General features: G+C 39.9%; 1 protein-coding gene across 2 annotated transcripts in view; it reads right to left on the bottom strand.

Moving 5' to 3' along the window:
- Positions 1–4,103: 4,103 nt before the first annotated feature.
- The window catches only part of LOC5567359, a 28,566-nt gene continuing 19,664 nt past the window's right edge, over positions 4,104–13,005 (bottom strand). Inside the window, exons 4-7 of one of the 2 annotated variants that reach the window (XM_021851574.1) lie at positions 6,313–6,493; positions 5,902–6,250; positions 5,385–5,532; positions 4,104–5,325 (exon numbers count right to left, since the gene is read on the bottom strand). In XM_021851574.1, coding sequence (XP_021707266.1) covers positions 4,785–5,325; positions 5,385–5,532; positions 5,902–6,250; positions 6,313–6,493 — 1,219 coding nt within the window. In that variant the 3' untranslated portion in view covers positions 4,104–4,784. The remainder of the gene's footprint in view (positions 5,326–5,384; positions 5,533–5,901; positions 6,251–6,312; positions 6,494–13,005) is intronic. The other variant, XM_001657324.2, reaches the window with a different exon arrangement.

The following is a 13,005-nucleotide window of genomic DNA, read 5'->3' as shown; positions in this document are numbered from 1 at the left end:
TTGAAGGAGTAGAGATTGTGTTTTGCTTCGTCTCGCACAAAACCGAATTGCCTCCTGCACCTTGCTTTGAGTTCACTCGCAAATAATGGGAGACGCACAATACATTTCTGAGCGACTTGCAGATTCTTGACACAGCACTGTGTTTTCAGACATTCCCTGATGCTACCTATTCTTGTATAAAACTGGTTAATGCGAAACGTCTTTATGCGAAATAGGTCACCCCCTTGGTTTAGTAGTTTCTTCTGGGATTCCACCACATTTTTATTTTCTTGAAATTGCTGGAGAAAACTAACAGGATTTTTTTTTTCATAAATTCCTATAGGTTCTTCCAGGAATTATATTACATAATTTCAACATTTTTTTTTTCAAGGGATGCCTTTTGAGATTTCTCAAAGATATACTTCTCAAAGAATAACTCAATTTCTCAAAGAATAACTTTCTCAAAGAAGATTTCTCAAAGAATAACTTCAACAATTCCTACAGTAATTTCTTTAGAAATTTCTACAAACTCATTAACGCCTAATGATCTACTTTTAATCAGTTGAATACACAAAGACAAAATGGATGAATGATATCTTCGGAAAAGTTGTGAAAGAGCAGTCTGATGACAGAATTTTCAAATTCAGATTTCCACTAGATAAAATATTTCAATTTTTTAGCTGTTTTGTCAGCAGCTCTTGTCGGCATCACCACGCTAGTGGGGTTCCAAGGATTGTAGTGTGGATCGCAGGATTTCAGTGTGAACTCTGGGATTGTAATAAGGATCGCAGAATGTCAGTGTCGATCCTGGGATTCCAGTGTGGATTCAGAATTCAGCCTGTTCTGACTTTAAAGACTTATAAGATTGATGTTTCTTGGCCGTCTTACCATCGTTAAGATTTAGAATATCGAATAGAACTTAAAGAATACCTCAATTGATTTCTCCAAACGTTTTCAAAGAATACTTTTAAGGTTTTCTCCTACAATTTCTCCAGAAATTCCTTCAGCTATTTCAAAGGGATTTTATCAAGATACTTTCCAGAAGTTTTTTCAAGGATTTCTCCAAGAACTCATCCAGAATTTCTCCAGAGATTCTACAGACTCCTCCAGAGATTCTACAAAGATTATTTTCCAGAAAAAAAATCTTACAGTATATTCTTCATTAATTCCTATAGATAGAGATCCCTCCAGAAAATCATAAAGATTCCTTCAGAAGATTCTCTAAGGGAAGCCTCCTGGAATTCCTGCAAGGATATCATTACGATTCAAATATCGAATAGAGCTTTAGGAATTCCTCGACTGATTTCTTCAAATATTTTTCAAGGAATACTTCAAAGGATTTCCACTGGAATTCCTCCAGCAACTTCACCGTGATTATATAAAGACACACCTCCAGGAGTTTTCTTAACGATTCCTACAAGAACTGATACACAATTTCTTCTGGAATTTCTCCAGAGATTCCTTCAGAAGTTTCATCAAAGCAATTTCTTCGAAAATTGGTTAGCAGTTTCTCCAGGAAATTCGCTATAAGTTCCTCTAGGAGTTTCTTCTTGGATGCTTCCAAGGATTTCTCCAGAAATTTCTTTGGAGATTTCTCCGGAGATTCCACCAGATTTTTTCCCAGAAAATGCTGGAAAAAAATCCTAAAATATTGCTTACAAGAATTTTTTTTCAATAATTCCTATAGAGATTCCTCCACGAAATGCTATAAATTTTGTTCAGATGTTTCTTCAAAGGATTCCTCCTGGGATTTCTCTATGAATTCCTCCAAGGATATCATTAAGATCCAGTATATCCAATAGAACTTGAGGAATTTCTCAATTGATTTCGTCCAGTAATTTTCAAGGATTTCTTCTGAAATTCCTCCAGAAATCCCTTTTATAATGTCACCGCAATTTTATCAGGACACTCCTCCAGGAATTTTTTAAAAGATTTCTGCAAGAATTCATTCACATGTTTTATGGAATTCTTCCATAGATTCCTTTAGAATTTCTAGAGATATCTCCTGGATTTTTTTTCATAGATTGGTCCAGGAATTTCTCGATAGATTCGTCTGGAAGTAAAAGAATTCTAAGATGAATTAAAAGATGAATTAGTTCTTTAGAAATTCTTCATCAATTCCTATAGACAGAGATTCATCCTGGAACTCCTATAGATTTCTTCAGAAGTTTCTCTAAGGAAAGCTTCCTGCGATTTCTCCATGATTCCCTCAAAAAAAGATTAATTGATTCCCCAAGTATTTTTCAAGGAATTCATCAAAGGATTTCTTCTGAAATAATTCGTAGTTGCTACTCCGTGATCCGCGGCGCTTTTTCAATTCACTACTCCACCGAAGCGCGACATGTTTGATCCTGCCCTCACAAAGAGTTCTTCAAGCGTTTGCTAGAATAAGGGCGTAAGTCGCATCATCGATTTCTCTTCATCGATACTCTCTTCCGTTAATAAAGGTGACAAGACACAAGTTTGTCACCATTTTTTGATTTCAGGACGCAAGGTTGCATCGTTGCCTAGCGTTCTGAAGTGAAAAAATGCTAACAAACCCGCATCTTGTCACCTTTATTGACAGAAGAGAGGATCGATGAAGACTTACGCCCTTATTCTAGCACACGCTTGTCTTTAGGAATTCCTCTGAACATTCCTATGGGAATATTCTTGGAAATTTTTCAAGAGATTTCTTTAAAGATTGGTTTAAGGATTTCCTTAGCAGTTTTTCCAACGGTTCCTCCAGAGATTCATTCAGGAGTTTCTTCCAAGAATTTCTCTATAGTTTTCTCTAGGAATTCCCCGAGTGAATACTCCATAGATTCCGCGACTAATTCCTCTAGAAATTGCAGTGAAAATCCTTTTACGAATTGGTGCAGTAATTTCTCAAGAAATTCCTAAAGGTATTTCTTCACAAATTCCTCCAGATTTCTCCAGAGATTCGTTTAGAAGTAGTTCATAAGGCATTCTTCCAGGGAAAATACCCAGTATTTTTTTCTAGGGATTCCACCAGACCAGATTCCGCGACTGATTCCTCTCCAAATTTCAGGAAAAAATCCCTTTAACAATTATTGCAGTAATTTATCCAGAAATGTCTATTGATTCCTCCAGGAATATCTGCAGATTTGTCCAGGGATTCCTCCAGAGATCGCTCCAGGAGTTTCTTCCAGTTGATTTTCTAGGGATTCCACGAGTAATTCTTCCAGAGATTCCGCGTCGAAGTAAAAGGATTTCTTCATGAATTTCAAGGATATCTTCCGGGATTTCTTCAAAGACTTCTTCAGACATTCCCACAGAAATTTTTCCATCATAAACGTGGAAGTTTTCTAGAAAAACCTTCAGAGATTCTTTAAAGAATTCCTCGTAGAATTTAATAGTATTATTTAATAATTCCTTCAGTAATTTCTCTTTCCATTTCTCCATTCCATTCCTCAAAGGATTCTACGAGGTATTCCTGTTAGAATAATCCTTGAAACCTTTGGAGAAAACCCTAGAGAAATTTCTGATTCCTGGAAAATCCTTGGCTAATCTTTGGAGGAAACCCTGAAAGAAGTCCTGGTGATAGCCCTGGTGGAACCTTAAGAGGAATCAATCCCGTAGAGTCCGGGAGTCCCGTGAGAGTGGTTAATTCATACATTTGATAGAGCCATATCATGCGACACATCAAACTTTTTGAATTTTCGTAGAGAATTCGTCAGAGATGGCTTTGGTTATATGAAATAATATTTGCCACCTAGTGGTGCCACAATATTGTCCGGTGGTCAAATCAAAGAATGATCTCCGAATATGGTTCCTATCTATACTCTTTTGCCACACCCATTTTTTCCGTTGAATTTCGCATAATTTTACTAAGATTTGCATGGCTGAAATGTTTAGCAAAAATTTGCTGAATTTTTCAACCACAGAAAACTATAGCGAGTATCGAACTGTAGGATCCGTCTCTCAAATTTAAAGCAAGACATTGAATATCCCATATGCACATTTCTATACTAAGATGCTTTAACATAGTTGTTGAACACATAAGTACACACTTTAGCAAATAATTGACTAGAATAGATATTGAAATCTGTAATCATATAAACAGCATTCAGAATTTAAGGCAGTAAATAGCACTTGTCGCCGAAGTATAACTCAAATAGAGATTAATGTTAATTATCATTTATTTAGGTACTATTGAAAAGTAAAATAATTGCTCTTCACCGAAAGCAATTTCGGTGGGACAGTCGTGTGAGTTTCCGATTGCTTCGCGTGTAACAAAATTAAAACTTCTTCCATGGATTTAATTAAACCGTCCTAAATGAGAATATTATGACTGAACAAATTGCTACAATATAATTGCAACAATGCGTAGCAATCACTGTCGTTTCGCTTTTCCTCTTTTCAAAATAGCATTTTTTGGGGTCATTCGTCCAATTGGATCTTATCATTGACAGCTTTTCAATGATTAACTTGAACCTCGTAACATACCGCGTACATCTAAGTCTTTTGTTTCCCTAAAACGTTTCTCGACAGTTCCGTCTCGTATTTTTTTTTCTCAAGCGTATCTTATTCGATTTGTTCAGCGGCTTCTGCTCTTCTTCGTATTGTTAATATTTAAACTACTAATTACCCTACTGGTTAGAGTGAGAATGCGTTGTCTTTGACTTGGCAGGCGTAATGCTTTCGATACGCTGTTAAACAATTTTGCTAAAATTCGAGCGCATAAAACAGCCCTTAAAATGAACTCTCGATCGGTTCTCGATCTATCTACATACGAAACTTAAAATACCCTATTCAACTAAGGTAGATCTTTTAGACATACCTACAAAACTGAAAGGCACCACTCATACCTTTCGATGGTGTTTGGGTGTGCGGCTGGGCTTCGGAACGGTTCCGGTGTCCTTGCGTTTCGGCGATTCGTCCGCGGTCACTTTCTCCGCATCATCCCGATCGTGACCATTGATCACCAGCACCGTTTTGATACTATCGCTACTGGTGTTCGTGCCGGTACTGTTACCACTATCTTCTATACTCACATTTCCGCTTTCATCAGTCCTCTTCTGATTGGTGTCATCCAATTGCTTCTTCTGTGACGATCGCTTCGCGCGTGTCGTTTTCTTGTGATCGTTTGAATCACTCGTACCGTTCAACGCTCCGATCAACGACAGGAACAGTTCGCTCTCGTCGTTGGCTTCCGTCGATCGAATGTTGTTCTCGAACGTCCTTAGCCAGTACTCCACTGCCAACAGCTTCCGATAGCTGTCGTCGTCGTACAGGAAGTGGCTCTCCAGTATCACAAAGGCGTGCTTGATCATCGATCGGGTTAGATCGATCGTTCGGTGCACCTGCCGCATGTCCACCCCGAGAAACCTGAAAAAATGAATACTGTGGAGAACGATCAATAGCTTCGCTTGGGCTTGTGATATTGGACCGACGGGACATACTTGGCCGGGAGCATGTACTTGACGACCCGGCGCACGATCAGCTCATACTCGTTTGCCACCAAGACGCTCATTTCCGGGAACAGCGTGTCGATGATGGCTTTGCAGCGTTTCTCCAGGATGAACACTCCGTCGATGGAGTCCCGGATTACTGTATGGGGAGAGAAGAAGGGGAAAAATGTCGCAAACGATTTGGATGCAGAATCTAGTGGAGGAAATGAAGACGCAATGGATTTTACTCATTTGATTCAAAAGCATTAAAACGAGCTCACCACTTAATTTTACACCAACTTTCTAAGTTATTGTCTGTTTCATTGACAACGAAACGCGCCGCCAACTTTCAAACAGACCGAAAAAATCGTCGCCAACAAACAAATCAAAGGCGGTGATTTGCCGTTATGTTGGTAAGACTGGCAAAACGTGTAATTCGCAGCGGCTTGTTTGGCTGTCGACGATTACAAATCATAAGGTGCAAAATTTACAATATAGTACACAACATTAAAATTCCTATAACACTTACCTTCATCCGCAAAACACGACAGCTGCTCCTTGAGATTGTTGTACAGCGGGATGTTGGTCGCGTCGACAAACACCATCAGCCAGATCCGCTCGAAGAACATGAGCAACTCCACTTTGCGCTTGCCGGAAGCGGTGGCCGTCTGTAGGCCCCCAGCCGTTCGGCCCAGCATCGACAGTGGGATCAACTGCGGCAAATGGTTCCGCGACAGGCTGGACTCGATGCTCTGCAACTGGTGGATCAGGAGTTCCATTTCCGGCGTTTGTTCCCGCACCTGGAGACACTGCGGACAGGTGTGCGGTGCGTCGCCGTTGAACATGCAGTCCTCACATTTGACGCGTTGGTAACGAGTCTGAGGGGGATAGAAGAATGTTACGTTTGTAAAGATCGCTTAAGGGGGAGATTAGTACGAACCCAATGGTCTTCAATTTGGCCACATTCGTAGCAATCACAGTTGATGTAGATCTTCCGCAGATATTCACGGCGCTTCTCCCCGGGAGCGTTTTTGTAGTACGGACCGTGGTTGATCGTGAGTTCTTCGCCTTCGCTGATGTTGCGACGGGCCCGAGCCACAAACAGCCCGTTGGAGATCATGCTGAGGGGATGCAAAACTTTTAAAGTACCATTCAAAGGTGTAAACGAATGACTGTGCAATGGGGTACGGCTTACGACTCAAAAGTTCTCAAAACCAACAGTTTTGGTTTTGAGAAATTTGGTATTTCATTATTGAGTTATTTGATTCAACGCCATTTCACATAATGGACATTTGGTATAACAGAATTATATACTCTCTTCCAAAATATACCTGTTCTTGATAAAAAAAACACAGCCATACCTCCATATAACGTAACCTCTTTATAACGTAACTCGATGTAACGAATTTCTACATCGATATAACGTGACTTTTTTTGGCTCCCATTTATGCTTCCAAAAATTGAAAATATGTTTTATGAACTGCAATAAACATTATTGAAGATTGAAACACCAACCAAAACTAAATCAAAGCAATGCAAGCGTTTACTATCACTGAATACAGCCATAAATCGATATCGAGTGAGCTATAAGCTAATGTTAAAACCAACCTTTTGCCATTACTGTACATTTGTATACATAATTCTTCTGTATTTTTGTTGCATTTACGCACCTTCTGGAACCAAGCCTACTTCTCACTTCAATTTTCTATAAAAACTCTAATAATTATTGATTTAGACTTTTTATTCAAAAAGACTAGATCAAGCTCAGATTAGACTTGTGTGTCATGGAGCCACGCTAGCATTGCCGATCCATTTAGCGTATCTTTGATAAACATGTTTTTCTTTAAAATGCTTAAGGAAACTGTTAGAGCAGTAACCCTTGAACTGCCAAGCAAGCCATGATTCTTATACTAATAATGACAACTAGAAAATATATTCATTCTTTGTTCAACCTCCAAACTAAGCAGTTGTTCTTACTACACAACATATTTTGACGACGAGAATTTTTACGAAGTCACGCACAGTTACGGCAGCGAAATGAGTCCCGAGTTCGAGGCAAATCTCTTGCGGATTCTGGAGAACCAAGGACGAATCCTTCAAGAACTTTCCGCTTCAAGAGCCGCAGCAAGTCAACAAGTTGGAAGTGGTGACGGTAATCTGCAGCCCAATCAGCAGGATTCACGCCGACAAAACCAGACTGAGTTCCTGATCGAGTCTTTGTCAAGCAGCATCAGTGAATTCCATTACGACGCTGAAGCGGGAGTTACGTTTGAAACCTGGTTTGCAAAATACGAGGATCTGTTTGAAGAAGACGCCCGGAAATTGGATGGACCGGCCAAGATCAGACTCTTGCTCCGGAACATCAGCACTGTAGCGCACAAGAAATATGTGAACTACATCCTACCGAAGAAACCGAAAGACGTTTCATTCGAAGACACCATCAACACCTTGAAGTCAATTTTCGGTCGGAACACATCATTGTTCAACTTGCGGTACCAGTGTCTACAGCAGCAGAAGAGTCCGTCGGATGATTTCTACACGTACGCTGGCATCGTGAACGAGAAGTGTGAAGAATTCAAACTACCGGAAATCACGACTGACCAGTTCAAATGTCTACTCTTCGTTTGCGGCCTGAATTCAAGCAAAGACGCGGATATCCGAACTTCCCTGCTGTCCAAGATCGAGAACGCTAATCCAGCGACGCCGATGGCACTACATTCGTTGGCCGAGGATTGTCAGCGGCTCCTGAATCTCAAAAAGGATACGGCAATGATCGAGAAGTCAGGTAACAAATCCACAGTTTGCGCCATCAAGCAACCAACGAAAGTCAAGACAACTGGTCAATATCAGCAGCAGCAGCAGTTCTCCGATGTCCCGAACACCCCTTGCTGGCGTTGCGGAGAAATGCACTACTCCAAGAACTGCAACTTCATTCAACATCAGTGCAAGTCATGCAAGAAAGTCGGACATAAAGAGGGATACTGTGCCTGCTTCCAGGCGAAACCGAAGAAGAAGAATCGAGGTTCGAAGAATCAATCAGCAAAAGCCCAAGGAATTTATTCCATAAATCAGGTCAGTATTGAAGCTAATCGGAAATTCACTACGGTCGAACTCAACGGAAGCCCAGTCAGAATGCGTAGTAAGTATAAGTCATTATTAGTATAAGCCGGATAGTGCAGCGGACATCAGCGTAATTTCCCATGAAGTCTACCAGCAATTGGGCTGCCCGACCGGAAAACAACAGTCTATCAACGTGGTGAATGCTTCCGGTGACGATATGGGTCTCATTTTGGAGTTAACGTGTTCAATTACATTGAATGGCATGTCCAAGCAGGGAAGATGCTTCGTATCGAAGGCAGACGATCTCAATCTATTTGGAGCTGAGTGGATCGAACTTTTTGGACTATGGGATGTATCGTTCAACGCAGTGTGCAACCAAGTATCCATGAAGCTTCATCCAAACGCTGTTGGTCTGGTCGATAGTTTGAAAGCGAAGTACAGCAACGTGTTCAACGAAAGTCTCGGACTGTGCACGAAGAAACAAGTATCGCTGACGGTCAAGCCAGGAAACAGACCAGTCTATCGTAAAAAAACGCCCAGTTCCATATGCATCCACTGAGAAGATTGAAGATGAACTGAATCGACTTCAAGCACTGGGAATCATATCTCCTGTGACATACTCCGAGTGGGCCGCCCCTATTGTAGCAGTTCGGAAACCAAACGGTAAAGTGAGGATCTGTGCCGATTATTCGACCGGATTGAACGAGAGATTGGAGTCGAATCACCATCCGCCTCAAGACATATTCGCAAAATTGACTGGAAAGAAGATATTTTCGCAAATCGATCTTTCGGATGCTTATTTGCAAGTCGAAGTCTCCGAAGAAAGCAGAAAATTACTGACCATCAACACGCACAAAGGGCTAAATCATTTCAATCGACTTTCTCCAGGAGTGAAAACAGAACCAGGCGAATTTCAACAGATCGTGGACAGCATGATCGCCGATCTGGAAGACATCAGCGGTTATTTGGACGACATCATTGTAGCCAGTGATTCCTTAGAAGAACATCTTGAGCAACTCGACCGCCTGTTGGCGCGCATTGAAGAACATGGGTTCCATCTGAAAATCGAAAAAAGCAATTTCTTCATGCAACAGATCAAGTACCTCGGGTTGATAGTAGATGAAGAAGGGATTCGTCTGAAAAAGGACGTGAAGTGGAACTGGAGTCCAGCCTGCCAGAAGTCTTTTGAGCAATTCAAGAACGTTTTGCAATCGGACCTGCTGTTGACCCATTACAATCCGAATTTGGAGATGATAGTAGCAGCGAATGCATCACAGCATGGCATAGGAGCAGTCCTACTTCACCGTTTCCCGGATGGTTCTATGAAAGCTGTTTGTCACGCTTCTCGCACGTTGACGGATGCTGAACGGAATTACGCTCAAGGAGAAAAAGAAGGACTAGCTCTGATTTTTACCTGTACCAATTTCCACCGTATGATATTTGGAAGACGTTTCACCCTGCAGACCGATCACAAACCACTCCTTGGTATATTTGGTTCGAAGAAAGGGATTCCTGTTCATACAGCAAACAGATTGCAGCGGTGGGCGCTCACACTGCTACAATACGATTTCAAGATCGAATTCAAGAAGACTGAAAGTTTTGGATATGCCGATGTCCTTTCTCGTTTGATTGGAGTACATTCCAAGCCCGATGAAGATTACGTGATCGCAAGTCTACAAATCGAGGAAGATATCCGTAACATTCAATCCGAAGTTTTATCAGCTCTTCCGGTGACAAATCAAATGATCGTGCAAGAAACAAGAAAAGACAAAACTCTCCAGACGATTCTCAAACAAGTACGTGAAAACTGGCCTTCTGTGAAACTTCCGGATGCAGTATCATCGTTCTACAAAAGACGTGAATCATTCTGTGAAGCAGACGGATGCCCGATGTTCGGAAGCCTTTGAAAAGTTTTGTCAAGATTTCGGAATCGATCATGTGAAGACTTCTCCCTTTCATCCACAGTCTAATGGTCAAGCCGAAAGGTTTGTGGATACGTTGAAGAGAGCTCTTTTGAAGATAGGCGGAGAAGATGTTGAAGACACTTTGCAGATTTTCCTTCAAACCTATCGTTGCACCCCGAATCCGTCTTTGCCGCACAACAAATCGCCAGCTGAAGTTTTACTGGGAAGGAAACCCCGCTCCGTTCTAGATTTGATGAAGCCATCGGTTCCAGAGCCATCTCACATCAATGAAGTACAGAACATGAAATTCAATAAGAAGCACGGCGCTAAACACCGGTCTTTCGAAGCTGGAGACGCAGTAATCGCTGAAATTCATATTCGAAACGAACGATATTGGGCGCAAGGAACCGTTATCGAAAAGAAGGGTAGCGTGGTGTTCAACTGTCCAGGTCAACTTAATCAAGTCGAAAACATCGAAAATCTCCCTATTCTTGTGGACAACCCCGTTCCTGATCCCGGATCCCCAAGAGCTGGTACGTTTCCTGAAGACGTAATGCAGAATCCAATGGAAGATGCTGTACCTGGACCATCGCAGATAAATCAAACCACCACAGATCCAGTTCCGTCCAGAAAACGTTCACTACCCTTCCGAGGACCTTCAGGCAGGAAACGTTGGCTTCCTTCTCATTTTGAATAGGGAAAGTGTACCAGTTATGGCCATAGTGGTTCCCTATTTGGCCATATGCAATATTTTGATAGCTTCTACATTTTTAATTATTTTGAATGTTTTAACATCAAGATATAAGCTATATCTTACTGCTAAAACACAAAAAAAACTTTTCAAAATGTTAAAACACACAAGTTATTACGTATGGCAAAATAGGGAACCACTATGGCCATAACTGGTACACCTACCCTATTATGAGCTTTTCTGAGAAGGGAGATGTTAGAACAGTAACCCTTGAACTGCCAAGCTAGCCATGATTATTATACTAATAATGACAACTAGAAAATATATTCATTCTTTGTTCAACCTCCAAACTAAGCAGTTGTTCTTACTACACAACAGAAATATTAAGCTATTGCTTTAGGAATTCTCACAGATATCCTTCAAATGGTTTCTCCAAGAAATTGATGTTTCTCCTGAAATTTCTCCACAGATTTCAACTAGAATCATTCTGAGGATGCTTCCAGAGATTCCTCTAATAATTTCTCCATGGACTCATCTCAAACTCTTCTGGTCTTCTGGTCATGTATAAAACTTAAATCATATTCTTAAAATAATTCCGAAAGGCATATTCCAGAAATTTCACTAGTTAGCCCTCCTGATATTCATGTTAAAAACTTCTAAGATTTTCTTAAGAAATGATGCCAGGGATTCCACTAGATTTTTTTTAACGAATTCAGAGATTCCTCCAAGAGTTTCTAGGAACATTTCATCAATATTGACTTAACGTCTTGAAAATTCCTTGAGGAATTTCATCAGAAAGTTCACATTCAATTCCACCAAGAAATGGTTCAAATATTTCTTTAGGAATTTCTCCAGAATAGGTTCAAGAACTGTTTCCATGAAATTCCGGATTCTAGGAATTTTAAATTCAACTACCTGTTTTGAATTTATCCAATATATATATATATATATATATATATATATATATATATATATATATATATATATATATATATATATATATATATATATATATATATATATATATATATATATATATATATATATATATGTATATATTTATATATATATATATATTAGAGTGGTTCAAAAAATCGTGTGTCCTCCCAAAATTTGAGCTCATTCGGATGAAAACTGAGACTGCACAAGCCCTTTGAAGTTTATATGCGAATTACTATGGGAAAAGCAAGCAGTTCATTCAATCGGTCATAATGTTTGCCCATGTGCTCTTGGGGATTAGAACTACGTTGATACTGTGAGATACAATAGTCAGCTACAAATTTGCCGAAGATCGTTTTTAAATCGGACGCCCCAGTAATTAATTATTGATTTTTGAATGAGTTGTAAAACTTTGTCTATAATTATCGGGCTGTTCTGCGGGCATCACCGCATATGTGCAGTAAAACATAGTAGCCATGATTTGTGCGTGCTATCTTTCGCGCCAGGTGCAGCAATGTTGCCTGTTCAGAAGTTAAATGAGCACTGCTGAAGAATTTGCATTCTACTGTACCTTTGGATATAAAGTAGATACAACTATGAATTCTTCAAACCATTCCTTATATTTTTCCCATGTCTAGAGATTCATAAATTATTTCAGCAATTTTTAATTAATTCATCCAGCAGCCCTTTCTGAGAACAATACAGTTATAATTCTTGGAATGCTCTGAAAATTATTCCAAAAAATCGTACAGGCATTTGTCGAAAAACCCGAAAATCAATTTTCTCGGCTTTTTTCCAGCAATTTCATTATGCTTTCTGCAGAACTTTCTCCAAATATTTATGCAAAACCCATTCAATGTACTACTTAAGTTTCTTCAAGGATCCTATGTGAAATGAAATCGTTGATTTTATCAGGAGTTTCTTAAGAAAGTTTTCAATGATTCTTTATCATTGGGTTCTTCAAGTAATTATATTTTCCTATGAATTGTTTTTATTACAAAAATATATTATGGGATTCGTCCAAAAAACTGAGCAAGTT

The sequence above is a fragment of the Aedes aegypti genome, chromosome 3 (assembly GCF_002204515.2).
Source record: "Aedes aegypti strain LVP_AGWG chromosome 3, AaegL5.0 Primary Assembly, whole genome shotgun sequence".
Lineage (NCBI taxonomy): Eukaryota > Metazoa > Arthropoda > Insecta > Diptera > Culicidae > Aedes > Aedes aegypti.
Note: the sequence above shows the minus strand (reverse complement) of the source record. Positions and strands in the feature narration are given on the sequence as shown.